This window comes from Staurois parvus, unplaced genomic scaffold, assembly GCF_062004578.1.
Source record: "Staurois parvus isolate SC_StPar_1 unplaced genomic scaffold, SC_StPar_1.0 ptg000185l, whole genome shotgun sequence".
In the NCBI taxonomy this organism is placed as follows: Eukaryota; Metazoa; Chordata; class Amphibia; order Anura; family Ranidae; genus Staurois; species Staurois parvus.
This window is the reverse complement of record NW_028317981.1, coordinates 1,220,001-1,236,441: the sequence shown is the minus strand read 5'-3', so window position 1 is coordinate 1,236,441 and position 16,441 is coordinate 1,220,001. Positions and strand designations below refer to the sequence as shown.

Genomic DNA, 16,441 nt, shown 5'->3' with positions numbered 1-16,441 from the left:
GTTTATGTTTTTGCTCACTTCCTCATAAAATGAAAGCAGATTTGTGTGACAACTTTGATCTTTGAGATCCATGCTATTACTTAAAATTCAGTTTTTGTTTTTTTTTACTAAATTGTCTTCTATATGGGCTTTTATCAAACGCTTATGTATCTTCCAACTAACTAATCTGTTGTTACTTTATAAATATTTTTGATCCCTAGGCACTGCATTGGTCTTGTGCTATTCTAGTGGCACTGAGTAAGTTAATAAAGAGTCTCTAAACTGGAAACAATGGCTTTGAAATAACAGAGAACATGTAGATGTAAGCCAAATGGTCCAGGTGGTTTATTCACCTTTATATTGTCTAAAGGTGTGTAAAGCTTACAGGTGAAACTCGAAAAATTAGAATATCGTGCAAAAGTTCATTTATTTCAGTAATGCAACTTAAAAGGTGAAACTAATATATATGAGACTGATTACATGCAAAGCAAGATAGTTCAAGCTGTGATTTGTCATAATTGTGATGATTATGACTTACAGCTCATGAAAACCCCAAATCCGCAATCTCAGAAAATTAAAATATTGTGAAAAGGTGCAATATTCTAGGCTCAAAGTGTCCCATTCTAATCAGCTAATTAAGCCATAACACCTGCAAAGGGTTCCTGAGCCTTTAAATGGTCTCTCAGTCTGGTTCGGTAGGAATCACAATCATGGGAAAGACTGCTGACCTGACAGTTGTGCAGAAAACCATCATTGACACCCTCCATAAGGAGGGAAAGCCTCAAAAGGTAATTGCAAAAGAAATTGGATGCTCCCAAAGTGCTTTATCAAAGCACATTAATAGAAAGTTATGTGGAAGGGAAAAGTGTGGAAGAAAAAGGTGCACAAGCAGCAGGGATGACCGCAGCCTGGAGGGGATTGTCAGGAAAAGGCCATTCAAAAGTGGGGACTTTCACAAGGAGTGGACTGAGGCTGGAGTCAGTGCATCAAGAGCCACCACACTGACTGATCCTGGACATGGGCTTCAAATGTCGTGTTCCTCTTGTCAAGCCGCTCCTGAACAACAAACAACATCAGAAGCGTCTTACCTGGGCTAAAGAAAAACAGACCTGGTCTGTTGCTCAGTGGTCCAAAGTCCTTTTTTTCTGATGAGAGCAACTCATTTGCATCTCATTTGGAAACCAAGGACCCAGAGTATGGAGGAAGAATGGAGAGGCACACACTGCAAGATGCTTGAAGTCCAGTGTGAAGTTTTCACAGTCTGTGTTGATTTGGGGAGCCATGTCATCTGCTGGTGTTGGTCCACTGTGCTTCCTTAAGTCCAGGATCAACGCAGCAGTCTACCAGGAGATTTTGGAGCACTTCATGCTTCCTTCCGCAGATGAGCTTTATGGGGATGCTGACTTCATTTTCCAGCAGGACTTGGCACCTGACCACACTGCCAAAAGCACCAAAACCTGGTTCAATGACCGTGGGATTACTGTGCTTGATTGGCCAGCAAACTTGCCTGACCTGAACCCCATAGAGCATCTATGGGGCATTGGCATGAGAAAGATAAAAGACAAGAGACCGAACAATGCAGAAGAGCTGAAGGCTATTGAAGCATCCTGGTCTTCCATAACACCTCAGCAGTGACACAGGCTAATAGCTTCCATGCCACGTCGCATTGAGGCAGTAATTGCTGCAAAAGGGGCCCAAACCAAGTACTGAGTACATATGCATGCTTATATTTTTCAGAGGTTCGATATTGTTCTAGGTACAATCCTTGTTTTATTGGTTGCATGTAATATTCTAATTTTCTGAGATTGTGGATTTGGGCTTTCATGAGCTGTAAGCCATAATCATCACAATTATGACAAATCATGGCTTGGACTATCTTGCTTTGCATGTAATGAGTCTATCTCATATATTAGTTTCATCTTTTTAAGTTGCATTATTGAAATAAATGAACTTTTGCACGATATTCTAATTTTTCGAGTTTCACCTGTATGTGCAGCCATAAAATAGAATAAGATCAGTGAGCGCTTAAAATTAGCCGCTGATGCACACAAAGGTAACCAGATAAAACCTCCACAGATAGATAATAAAAGGTGCAGCGCTATAAATATTAAACCAAGTATTGCTCAAAATAACTCATAAAGGAATAAAATATGATATCATTAAAGTGAGAGTTCGTGGTAAAGTGCTTGAGCAAGGACTGATAATACCTTCAAACTTCAGTGATGTGCCAAAGGTGTAGTAAAAATACGTACTCACCAGATGCGTATTTTAAATATGCATGTAAACAATATAGCCAGAGATCCCCTTATAGGATGGAATGGATGAGATAAGCCGATTACGGATTCTCCTCCCTCTGGGTAGTGTACAGCCTCACAGATGTCTCCTTGGTGGGCACAGGTTGGATCCAGCCAGAGGCCTCCTTAATGGATGAGTGGATGTTTTACAGCCAATTATGGTGGAAAGACTCCCTTTTCTGGATGCAATAGGATACTGCCACTTAACCTTCCGGAGACATCTACCAAGGAGACATCTGTAAGGCTGTACACTACCCAGTGGGAGGAGAATCCGTAATCGGCTTATCTCATCCATTCCACCCTATAAGGGGACCTCTGGCCATATTGTTTACATGCGTATTTAAAATACGCATCTGGTGAGTGCGCATTTTTACTACACCTTTGGCACATCACTGAAGTTTTAAGTTATCAGTCCTTGCTCAAGCACTTTACCACGAACTGTCACTTTAATGATATCATATTTTATTCCTTTATGAGTTATTATTTTGAGCAATACTTTAATATTTTTAGCGCTGCACCTTTTGTTATCTTATGTACAGCCATATTCAGGTCATGCCACAGATTCTCAATTGGATTGAGGCCTTGGGTTTGAGTAAGCTATTCCAAGATAGTTACATGTTTCCTTTTAAACCAGTGGCGTATTAAGATGGTACAAACAGCATCCGATGCTGGCTCGCTGGGGATGTTGTGTCCGCCTCAAGGATTGCCAAAACACTAACAGTTTTTAATGACAAAACTTTGACATTGTTTGATACAATGGGGTTGATGTACTAAAACTGTAGAGTGCAAAATCTGGTGCAGCTGTGCATGGCAGCCAATCCGCTTCTAACTTCAGCTTGTTCAATTACGCTTTGAAAATAAAATGTGGAAGCTGATTGGTTTCTATGCAGAGCTGCACTAGATTTTGCACCATGCAGTTTAAGTAAACAACCCCCATGGTGACATGGCTCCAAACAATCAATACATGAAAAACCCACGTGTATACTGTATATAACAAATCTGCAATGTCTAGGGATCAGTCCTATTGTGATGCAATTCTGCTTCCCTAGCTAAGACAAGTACTGATATTGACATTCTGACAGCTTTCAAGTGAGATGCTTTAAAGCCAAGCAGAGGTACAGGCCGGGTGGAGGTATGCTTGATACAACTGTGATATATTCGTTGCAGCGGCACAGAGGTTAAATCAAGATTTTTTTTTTTTTCTAAAACACCAAACATGATATACTTGCACTGTGCAATGGTATTGGATGAAGGTAAAAAAATCTTAGGGGTTTATAATCACATTAAGCTTGGTTTGTCATATCAGTTCAGACTGATGCACCATAACATGTGAGTGCATGTGCCAGTAGTGTTTTTCATAGTACAATGTCATTTGGAGCAATGCAAATCTTTTCGTACATGCTGTCTGGGTACAATTTGATGCGGATGTTATGGCGGTGAATCAGAGGAAGAATAATTCTAATAATGGTTTGATACCCCACTAAAAGCACATGAGACCTAAAATAATAGTCCGGTAATATACTTCTGGTGAGTGGATAATTATATTCAGGCGGTAGACACAAATGGTGTTAAAGTTTGGCATTTTTTCAAAGGTTGAAGAATATAGAATGATTTATGGACGCTATTTAACTATGATACTTTTCGCAGATATTTTTCACTGTAGTGATGTCATCACATTACCTAGAAGTAGGTTCTGGGTTGGCTTGTGAGTGATGCTGGAGCCTATACCTTAAGGCTTGTTTCACATCTATGCAATCTATCTAAGAGATTCTCGCACCCGCAACCACCTGCAGTCAAAATACGCTGCTGTTTGAAAACGCATTGGGCTGCCATTCATTCTGAATGGCACCCCCACACATCTAAAAACACAGCACATTTTAGATTGGTGCAGGAACCTTTCTGCACCATGCAATTTCCCTGTTGTTCCCACACCCTCAAGTAGGCTGTGTTTTTAGATGCATGGGGGTGCCATTCCTTTTTATTTGATGGGTCAATGTGTTCAGGTGAGCGCACTGTGCAATGGTGGTGGGACTCACTTGGAAAATACTGCATGTGAAGGAGTTAAGGAATGCATAGTGGACATACTTTTTCATCGAAAAAGGGCTTAATTTGGAGGACTTTATTTGTATTGAATTATACATTTCAGAAACCGTGTGTATAAGACACAAATTGTTTGGATTATATGGTATACTTGTTTACTAAGCAGGAGGTATTTAAACAAGCAAGATATATGCATAGGGATGTAATATATATGTTGCACTGCACTTTTTGTTTTGGATGAACTGAGAAATTAATGTTATCTGTTTTGGGTATGCTGTGTGTTGGGGCTGTGTAAAATGTAGGACTGGATGGACAGAAGTGCAAATCCTTTGGTGGGTGGAATAGTTACCTTTTTATATGATTTTTATCTGTTTGCCTGGATTCACCGTATTGCCATAACTTTGTTTCAAAAACTTACCAATTCCTTTTTTAATATTTTTCTGTCTCATTTTCACAAATACAAAGGTTAGAAAACAATCCAATGCCAAATATGTTTGGTGAAGGTCCCGAGGCTTCCATGTTTGAGCAGCTCTCAAGAGAGGTAAGGCTGAACTGTGCTATTTTACATATCTTGCACAATCCTCCCTCATATACACCAGAGATGGGCAAATCTGTTGCATCCTCTCAAAACACCAAGTCTTAATGATGTTTTATCAATTAAAAAAAACAAATACCTGAAACTCAAAGAAGTTTAGTAACTGCTTTGGAAATCTCAAATGATTTCTTTCATAAGTACATACAGAGCTTGTTTTCGATAGACTGATGTAATAATCAAGCTGGGGCCCTTTTGGCTGAAATACTAAAGGCTCTCTAATGCAACCAGGGTCAAAGGTTACAGAATGCGTTGCTCCCAAGTCAAGGTACCCCGTAACCCAGCAGCTGCATTATACTACAGCCACTGATGTACACTGTGTGGTGCAAATGTTATGTAAATGATACATCACACTTGTTTAAAGCGCTGCGTAAATTGATGACGCTATATAAGTACCTGAAATAAATAAAAATAAATAAAACTTGTATAGCAGACTTTGGCATTAGAAAATTTGCTCTCTTAAAATAGTGTTTTTATTCTTCCAGTATGTGATGTAGTTGACAATTTAAATTAAATGAAATCATTTTATGTTCATTGCTACCCAGATTTTTTGTTACTTGAAATTTTGTAATAAGCTCCCCATTGCCTTAAAATAACAGGCCCAGTAGAGCATAATTTCTAATTGGGGATTCTATAAACTGTCCCTTAAGCTAATAACTTTTTGCCATTTTAGTGTTCCAGCAGTTCCATTTCACCAGCCACTTTCAGGGTAGTAAAATCCCCCATTATTATCACTGTCCCAGCCCATGCAACCCTTTCTATCTAAATCAAATCTTCTCAACAAAGCTTCTGACTCTCCTGTTTTGTTTGGCATGCTTCTGGCATTGGTGAACACACACTGAAATCATAAGTGCACTTGTACTTACCATTTTTTGGTAGTACTGTAATCACCAATGTTTGCTTTTAACATAGTTACATAGTTAGTCCTGCTGAAAAAAAAAACAAAAGTCCTTCCAGTTTAACCATAAAAAAAAAAAAGTTATAATCCTAGTCCCACAGTTGATCCAGAGGAAGGCAAAAAACCCCAGAAAAGCATGATCCAATTTGCTCCTGCAGGGAAAGAAATTCCTTCTTGATCCCGAGAGGCAATTGGATATTCCCAGGATCAACTTTACTTATAAATGTTACTATTCAGTTATATTCTGTGTATCTAAGAAATAATTCAGGCCTTTTTTAAAGCAATCCACTGAGCTGGGCAGCACCAACTCTTGAGGGAGTCTATTCCACATTTTCACAGCTCTCACTGGAAACATGGGAATCTCCTTTCACTTAACCCTCTTTCCCACCATATTTCCCCATTCTACCCTCCATTAGTGTCTGACTCCTGTCTGATTTATCTGTTCTATTATAATCTACTTCACCCTCTCCCATTCATCCATCCTCCAACATCCCCTGTGAATCTCTCCCCTAGCATGGCAGACTTGCTTCCATTTTGGTGCAAACTAGCTTCAGCATTTTAGTGTTATAGCACAGTACCCTAGAAATCTAAATCCCTCCCTTTTACACCTGTGTTACACTTAAACATTACGAAGCATGGATGCACTTAACATGATGTATTTTGTTAGTTCTATTTTATTAGAGTAGCAAAGCACTAACTAAAATACAATGAACCAAAAGTGTTAAATCTCCTTTCCTATGAGAGTGCCATTACTGACCACAAAAGCAGTCAATAGAATGGTATGGTTTAGCCATGCAGTCTCCTTATTACTTCCTGTGAGCTTAGGAGCCCATTCACCATATGTGCTTGGCTGCACTATGTAGCCTTGGTAGACTTTCCTAAAGCAGTTCCAACACATAAGCAATGGAAATTATGCTTTATGTCGTATTCATTAAGTTCAAACCACTGTACTGAAGTGTTGCGCGCTAATAAAAAGTAGTACATGATGTACATAAAACCTGCTGTGGTGAATAAAGATAAATTAAATGTCACCCTGTGGCATTTCATTAATTTTCAATACTTTTCAGCTTTAAATATGAATGAATAAAGTTGAAAAAAGTGAACAGTGTGATACATCATTAACATCACATCAGCACCACACCTTTCACAGTGGCTGTGGTATAATGAGCTCCAAAAGAAATAAAAAGCCCTTTTATCTTTAGTATGTAAGCTACTTGCCTTATCAATGCAGATGAACAAAGACAGATATTGTATCTTTCAAGTTAGACCTGTGAGACAACCATGGATGTTCCAATAGATATAGTGAGGAAAAAAAAACATGAAGGGGCAGAAAGTATGTTATTCAAAGGATTGCTAGGTGAAAATAAAGGCAGAAAGCTAAGAAAACAAATGTAGCCACTACATTTAAGGACTGCTCGGCTGAAATATATTACGTCTTTGTCTCTGGGTTTAGATACACTTTTAAATCATTTAACTCCCCCCCCCCCGTTTAAAAAAAAGCAGAAGTTTTAAAATGGATCATAAATATTAATCTTGTATTGCTGCTTTGTTTAGAAACTAGCTTTTTCTATAAATAAATCAGTCTTATTATATTACAGTTTTATTTTCCTCTGAATGTCATGATGGCAAATTTATGGCTGTTCTCTCCAGTCATTAGCAGGTAAATATTCTGCAATTCAGAAGGGAATGCTGCAGAAAGCTCATTGCTGTAGTTGATGTTACAATGTTATTAAAATTAATGTTTTTCTTAATTTTTAGAGTTCTAGAAAAAACTCCATCAAGCAATGCTATTGTGCGAACAACTACTGCAATAACCATCTTTAATTCTGGATTAAAGGTACTGCTGTTTTAAGAGAAATATGCATACAGCATCAGCAACATTTTTACAAATAAATATTTAAAGTGGAACTTTAGACACAAAATTAAGTCTTAATAGATAACTGTATGCTGGCCTCTTTTGCAGGTATAGCTTTGTAAAACATTAAAAATAAGTGCCTATACTTTTAAAATCCAGTAAGGCACTTTCTCATTCTGCTCTGCACAGCTTCGGTTGGCCTGTATTGGCACTGTGTGTCGATAATCAGTGCATTAAGAGAGTTTCACTAGAGACCAATCTGTTGACAGCTTTACGATTTAATGCTGCTGAGAGGGGAGGAAGCAACAGTAATGAGACTGACTGTGCCAAGCAGGGACCAATTAGGGATCAAGAAAAGAAAAAAAAAAAGATGACAGAAGAGATTTTGCTGAAAGGAAGACACAACATGATTAAACATACAAGGCTAGTATCCTCTCTTATCTCCTTGACTCTCTCTCCTTTCTGCTGGCAGGGCTGTGAACCTCAACACTGTAAAGCTTCTGCAGTCTTCCTTTCTACCTGAACCAGGACATACAATCAAGGCTGGAATTGCACACATTTTAGGCCAAGGAGATGAGTGTCCTTAGTTAGGAAGCGACTACTCTGGGCTTCAATAAAATAACCGTCTCAGACAAAAAGAAACTGGAGCTATACCGGAGGCAATTTACAGCACACACTCCTTTTTGGTAGCATAATTATTAATGTGGAATGTATGTTCTTTTGTTAAAGAACACTAATTGTTTTCAAACTGGAATGGGGAAAGTTGCCCTTTAATGTAGAGTGCAAGTGTGAGAAAGGGTTTCCAGAGCACAAAAAAAATATCAACAAAAACTGAAAGCTTTTTTAAGCTTTTTCACCCCCCCCCCCCCCCCCCAAAAGAAAAACTCCAGCATATAAGAGCCACATAATTTGATACTGATATCTCACTGATCATACCTCGGTTTGGTTTGGGGAAAGTTCAACAAACTTTACAGAAAGTTGGATGCAAAATCCAATTTCCATTGAAGTCAATAAGAGTTGAATCCTAGAAATCAGTAATGATCATTTTCAAGGACAATAGCTAAAGGATTGTCAAACAAATGGCATGGGCAGCTGGGCATTGCCCTTGGGGACATTCACCTATTCTAGTCATCCTCCCCCTTGTTTATATTTAGCTGCAGGGCCCGGGAACTATCATTTGCGGTGAGTCAGTGAACAAATCAGTCGTTTTGGTGTTTTTTTTTTTTTCAGGTATGTTGGCAGGTATTGTTCATATAGTTACATACTTAGTCTGGCTGAAAAAAGACAAAAGTCCATCCATTTCAACCATAAAGAAAAAAAAGTTATAATTCTACACCCACAGTTGATCCAGAGGAAGGAAAAAAACCTAGGCCAGAAGCAACTCTTGAGGGAATCTATTCCACATTTTCACAGCTCTCACCGTGAAGAAACCGTTCCGTGTTTGGAGTTTAAATTTCTTCTCCTCCAGACGTAAAGAGTGTCGTCTGTGATGACCTCTATAATGAATGAATAACTCTACACTGAGTTCACTATATGAACCACTAATGTATTTATACATGTTGATCATATCCCCCTTAATCTCCTCTTCTCAAGAGAGAATAAATTCAGTTCCTCTAATCTTTTCTCATAGCTGACCTCCTCCATGCCTCTTATCAGTTTGGTTGCCCTTCTCTGTACTTTCTCCAGTTCCCCAATGTTCTTTTTGTGAATTGGTTCACAATTTCTATAAAAGCATGCCGATTACCAGTGTCAGGCAACAGACAGATTCCTTTCTCAATATTAGCCATTTTGCTTCCAGAGACATTTTTCCTTTTTTGACACATTTAAAAAATTATTTTAGCCCTGAAGATTACTAATGCTTCCAAACATTTTATTCTGAAAGCAGACTGCCTGAAGAATAAAATAATAGTGAACATTTTTTATGTCATACCATATTAGCACGAGTGCAAAATTTTAGGTAAAATATGCACTAAGGTTAATTTTTGGACACACAAATGTAATATATTTTTGGAAAAATATAAAAGATGAAAATAGATACCCAACATGTCAAGCTTTAAACTTGCAGAGGTCCATGATATAAAAACAAACTTCCATACTCCAAATTTTATATAGGCAACCATGGAAACCAGCTGTTTAGAGCTAACCATTAAAAATGGGCCTGAAATAATTGCTCTCACTCCATGTTTAGTGCAATTGACGTTTTCTTACATAGTTGTCCCTGACGCATGTTACATTCGTATATGTGTGTATTTGGCGGGGGGGGGGGGGTTACAGGGGTTGGCTCAGTTTTTTTTTTTTGTTTTTTTTTTCCTTGGGTGGGTGTTAAAGTGCTTAGGTGTAACACTTTTTTTTTTTTTTACATTATCTTATTTTTTTTTTTTTTACACTTTTTGTTTTCAACAAACTATATTTTTTTTCACATGGGACAAAAAGTGCCCTGGTGATGAATGGGATACTTTTTTGTGACAGGTTCTCCTTAATGACAATTAAACAATTGATCGCAGATACCTCACAACTTTAACCCTTTTCTTTTCCACTCTGCAACTGACTGCCTCTATGACAGAATCTCTCCTCTGTCCTGCCCTGACCTGGCCCCTTCTGTCTACAACAGTTCGCTTTCATCCGCAGTAGGCTCACTTACTCCTCTAACTACACAAAGTATCAGGCCCCAACCATTACAACCGTGGCAGACTGATGACAACAGAAATCTTCAAGAGACATGGTCTTGCACTGGAGTAATTTGTGGCTTAAAATCAAATCCCAGCAAGCATTCACCCTATATAAATCTACTTTATTAAAATAGAATTCCTCCCTCCATGCTGCCAAACAAGCCTACTTTGTCACTCTTATTAATACCTTGTCATCCAGTCCTCGTCATCTCTTCTGTACTTTTAACGTTCTACTTTCTCCACCTCCACCCAGTAACTCACTCACTGCTTATGAGATTGCCAATCATTTCAAAAACAAGATTGATGCAATTTGTAGGGGCATCTCCACTACACAGACATCTATCCCACTTAGCATACCTTATACTAAACCTCCCTCAACACTTTATTCTTTTGATCTTGCTACTACTGAAGAAGTCAGTAAAGTTTTCTCAGAAGCCCATCTCACCACCTGCCCCCTGGATCCTTTCCCTCACAACTACTACAGTCACCCTCTTCTTCTATCCTATGCTCCCTCACTCACATCTTCAATCTCTCCCTCTCTACTGGTGCCTTCCCCTCCCCTCTAAAGCATGCACAGATCACTCCCATACTTAAAAAGCCCTCCCTGGACCCCACCAATCTGAACAACTTAAGACCCATCTCCCTGCTCCCATTTACCTCAACTCCTAGAACACTTAGTCTACAATCGCCTGAGCTCCTACCTCACTGACAACAACCTTCTTGACCCTTTAGAGTCTGGCTTTCGCTCACTACACTCCACTGAAACTGCCATACTAAAACTCACTGATTTACTAACTGCTAAAACCAATGGCTACTACTCCATACTTTTACTACTTGACTTCTCTGCAGCTTTTGATACTGTCGACCATCCCTTCCTCCTCAAAAAAATCCACTCTCTTGGCCTCTGAGACTCTGCTCTCTCCTGGTTCGCCACCTACCTATCACAATGCTGCTTCAGTGTTACCTATAACTCTGTCTCCTCCTCTCCACTTCCTCTTTCTGTAGGGGTCCCTCAAGGTTCTGTCCTTGGACCCCTTCTCTTCTCCATCCACACCTCCTCTCTTGGTCACTTGATAAACTCCCATGGCTTTAAGTACCATCTCTATGCTGATGACACACAAATCTACCTCTCTACTTCTCACCTCACCCCTTCAGTCTCCTCTTGCATTACTAACCTACTAAGTGACATATCAGCATGGATGTCACTTCCTCAAACTAAATCTTTCTAAAACTGAGCTCATACTATTCGCTCCAGTCCATGCCCCCTCCCCTGACTTCTCCATCAAGATCAATAATACAACCATCAGTCCCTCCCCTCATGCCAGGGTACTAGGTGTAATCCTGGACTCCCATCTGTCTTCAGCCCCAAATCTGTCCAAATCTTGTAGACTTCACCTCTGCAATATCTCCAAGATATTCCCGTTTTTAACCTCTGAAACCACTAAGCAACTTATTCACTCCCTGGTTATCTCTCGCTTTGACTATTGTAACTCCCTCCTCATTGGCCTACCTCATCACAGGCTGTCCCCTCTTCAGTCTATCATTAATGCTGCTGCCAGACTCATCCTCCATATCTGCCATCCCTCTCTGCCAATCCCTCCCTGGCTTCCCGTTGCTCAACAAATAAAATTCAAAACATTAACAATAACATATAAAGCCATTTATAACGCTGATCCAAATTACATCACCAATTTTGTCTCCAAATATCACCCAAACTGTCCTCTCTGCTCCTCCCACGACCTCCTGCTCTCTAGCTCCCTTTTCTCCTTCTCCCATGCTCATCTCCAGGATTTCTCCAGAGCCTCCTCCACCCTCTGGAACTCTCTACCCCAATCTATCAGACTATCACCTACTCTGCCTACTTTTAGACGATCTCTGAAAACCTCTCTCTTCAGGGAAGCCTATCCTGCCTTCAGCTGATAACCGAATCTTCTATTCCTCCTACCAGTTCTGCCCCCACAGTTACTACCTTTTGTACAACTAGCCTCTCCTTCTTAGATTGTAAATTCCAAAGAGCAGGGCCCTCCTAACCCTCTTGTATTGAACTGTATTGTTGCTGTACTGTCTCCCTTGATATTGTAAAACGCTGAGCAAACTGTTGCCGTTATATAATTCCTGTATTATTATAATAATAATAAAGAGACATCTGGGGTCTGTTAGAGCCCTGATGTCTCACCTGCCTTTTATTAAAGCTAATAGAGTGCAGATCTTGCCAGTGTGGCCAGGGAAAATGACAGCTAGTTGCAGAAGTGACGTTTTACAATTACTTCTGGGTTCTTAGTAGGAAGAGGAGATCACAATGAGCTAAGGATATATGTTCAAACGCATACTGTGCAAGGTCTGGCTCAGTGGTTCAACCTACACACCCATTAGTCCATGGGTCAACACTCAACACTAAGAGAGTCTGTATCTGCCCTGAACCTCATATAGTCAACATTCACATGATTAGCTTTGCCTGGCCCATCTGCTGTGATTGAAAAAGATCTTAAATGCTCCTCCTTTCAGAGATTAGAGGTACATTGATCGATACAGTAGGAAATGCAGCCAAGAGGAAATGCACTTTGCTCTTCTTCTTCAGGGATGGTGGCAGAAGATCTGCCATTTTCCTCTTCTATTGAATACCTAATAGGGTGACCACCCAAAAAATTGTCTCTTTTTCATGCCCAAAAATCCTGGGGTCCTTGCACAGGCATTTCTGCCTAAAATTTTTCACAAATTGTCTGCACCAGAGGATACGCGTACTCACCCCATCCATGTACTACTTCTGGGGTTTGGAAAGGAGAACAAAGTGCCCTTTAACCTTTTGCCATCCACACAATGTATATGTTTGGTAACTAAGAGGGCGGGCTTCAATGCTCACATGCCAACCATATGCATCCATGGGCTGCAGAGCTTTCTGTGCTGAGAGCATACTCACTGTGCACTACCAGTTACTGAGCTGTCAAGGACAGCTCTCAGTCACTGCTAATGATCATGTGACCACTGTGACAGCCAAGCACAGTGGTCATGTGATTGGGCAATTCTTCCTGCCCCCAAAGGCATACAGACACTGATAAAGGGTAGCTGGGTCTGGGCAAGAAAGGGGATAAATAGGTTTCATATACATTGGAAAAAACAAGTTGACCAAAGTTTATATATAGCCACATTTATCATTGTATCATATCTACATGACATTTTATATTTTGTTTAACAGAAAGTGAATGTTAAATAATTTAAAACATTGAAAATGCATTTTGGATATGCAATGTTTTATGTAATATACAATGGATGTGTATTATACATACCTTTAAAACAGGAATGGACAAATCTAGTAACATGGTAGCTAACACATTTAAAACATTGCTGACAGATGTTTGTTTTATGGTTGGTTTGTTTTTCATTTTAGATTCCTTTTTTTTGTATTTGTATGGATGCAGATCTATCATGTGACAGATGATGCCACATACAGTATCTGGTTTAAAGGCTTCTAATATCTATAGTTTATCATTTATTTTACAGTTTATTATTTAATCCATCACAGTCATATGATATTGACAAACTGTGAAGGTGATCCTGAGTGCAGGTTAAACTACAAATTACTTTGAATACTAAAAAGCAGCTTGCATAACAACTCTTTGCCTCATTATTGGTTAGCAAGGCCAACTGTATGGTGAACGAGAAGGTGGACTAGAGGATTAGAAGTGACTGTTGGCATAATAGAGCTTACATTGCAGGGCTACTTTTCTCTGCCAAACGAAATGAGCCAATAATTATATGAAAATAATGTCCTTCTTTAATTTGTTTTCTTTATTTTTCAGTCCAATGTGATCCCACACATGGCGAGAGCTACAGTCAATTTCCGTCTCCACCCAGCTCAAACAGTTGATGAGGTTAGTGCATTGCTCCAAGATCTCAGTCTGTTTGAAACAACTTAAGGTGACTAAAGAGCGTAATCAAGCGAATTCTAAATAAACTGCTAGTGCTGATTCCCCAACACCAGTCCAGAGACAGACAAACAGACAATTACTATTTTTATACAGTATTTATTATACAGCATTTATATAACGCCAACTATAGATACAAGAGATTTGGGTCCTGCTATAGTCCTGCACTGTCACGCAACTTGCATTTCCTTCACTCAGACTTTCATTAGGAGACAGTAACCAGTCCATGACCGTTGTTTGGAAGTTTTATTAGGGGGTTTAGAACTTGGATGGGGTAAGGGGTGTATGGGATGCAATGGCAACTGAGGACAAACTCCTTAGCAACTATGTACAAGTCTTTACAGCAAAGTTTGTCTTCTGGAGAGCTAGCCAGCATCTCCTGTAGTACCAACCCAGACCATAGATGACTCCTTTCTTCATCCAGCTGTACTGGGTGAATCCCTGGGCAGGGGATCCATTGCCTGCCACTGCAGTGTGAAACAGTCCTGGGTAAGACAGCAAATCCAGTTCCCACCAGAGTGCTCCTTTCCCGTTACTAGCCCAGGGGGTGCAAGTATACTCACTTTGGTCCTTGTCCCATGTCGCTGGTGGGTCAGTGGCTGCTACCAGGCCTTCTAGCAGGGCCATTCCTTCCCTCCCACACAAGTCGTCCTCTCTCAGGGGGCTTGTGAAGTCTCAGGTTTTAAGCCTTCCAAGGTCCTCTGCCTGCAGGTGAGCCCCTCTCCATTTGGTCCCCCTCACAGGCTCCTGCCTCATGCCTCACATCCTTCTCTCTCTTCCAACCGAACTCTCCTGCTGCTGAGCAGGCTCAATCACTTTTAAGGGTTGTCCTGGCCCCTTGCCAAGCCTCCTGTTGGGGATTGGTGATGCTCCCTCAAAAGTGCAGGTCAGGCACTCCTCAGATCCACCCACTGCTTTTAGACCTTTCTCCAAAAAGAGCAGGGGGAAATTCCAGAGGGGCTGGTCTGTAGAGCCTTTCAACCCTGACCACAATTTGACCTTCATCTGACAGTTGCACCAGACTGCTACTCAGCCTCTGCCTAATAATTAGAATCTAGCTCCCCCTAGCTATTTAGGAGTTCGCTACATATATTTAGAAATCAGTCCGTTTTGAAAACACTGAAGTGTACTGGATGCTGACAGCTGACCAGCAAGGAAACCAAATGTAGTATCAATGCACAGAGCAGAAGTGTAGTCAGACTGGCAGATGATGGAATCAAGCAGCATACACAGTTGGGAATCAAAATTCCAGGTAACAGTACCTTTGATCAAAGCGCAAGCTGAATGCTCTTACATCAGTTTAAACATTGCTTATGAGATCAAAAGTGGAACTGCAGTGTCAGAGGTAAGCATGTAGGTTCAGCAATCCAGGAGGTTAAAGGAAATATGGCTGCTTGTTGTCTGTGAACACAGTGTAGTAGCAATAAAATTATTACAGTGCTTTTATTTAACTGAATAATCACTATGGTGTAGTGCAAAATGATCATGACAGGTAATAATCAACAATTAAATAAATCAGGGGTTAGAAAGCACAGTGTTTGGTCAGGAGCCTGGTGCTGTCAGAAATATCCCATTTTGAAAGAGTCGTCAGGTAGTGATTTCTATTGCAGAATTATTTTAGCAACAGAGTCACTTTAGGTATATAGACTAAAAGATTTCTTTTTGTTTGTACACATCATTTTAGCACATTTACAGGCTGACAGAACTGAGTAGCTAGGTGTGATAGGAGTTTAGAACAAACTGCTTGACTACAAGGATGTTTACAGTGTTCTCATTTTTATTGGAGTGGTTTCCTGCTTGATGGTTTGAGAGAAAAAAAAAAAAGAATCCACAAAACCCTACGGTCCTTTTGGAGGACAAAACGGTTGCAAGGCAGTTCTGGTCTGTACTGTTTCAATATACCTAGCGGAAGCCTGGAGAGAAAAGCATCCTACAACTGAACACATTTTACTCACTCTAACAACACATTCTTCTGTATAGACCATGTTTTTCTGTATCACACCCTCTTAGCCCAGGTAGCGAACTCTATTTTTCCACATCACGTGGTCTAACACAGTGGGCTCAACTTCATGCCACCCCTTGGATCAGGTGGACAGTGGTCATTGAGAGACACTCTGCTCTCAGATCCAAGGATTTTTTTAAAACTAAATTATCAGTCAGTTGGTTCCATCATGAGAGTCTGGGGAGCTCA

At 40.1% G+C, this 16,441-nt stretch overlaps 1 protein-coding gene across 2 annotated transcripts in view; it reads left to right on the top strand.

Moving 5' to 3' along the window:
* Nucleotides 1–16,441, top strand: part of PM20D1 (peptidase M20 domain containing 1) — a 197,331-nt gene that overhangs the window by 127,799 nt on the left and 53,091 nt on the right. For both annotated transcript variants that reach the window (XM_089677375.1, XM_089677374.1), the window contains exons 7-10: nucleotides 4,779–4,854; nucleotides 7,402–7,463; nucleotides 7,562–7,640; nucleotides 14,125–14,196. In XM_089677375.1, coding sequence (XP_089533501.1) covers nucleotides 4,779–4,854; nucleotides 7,402–7,463; nucleotides 7,562–7,640; nucleotides 14,125–14,196 — 289 coding nt within the window. The remainder of the gene's footprint in view (nucleotides 1–4,778; nucleotides 4,855–7,401; nucleotides 7,464–7,561; nucleotides 7,641–14,124; nucleotides 14,197–16,441) is intronic.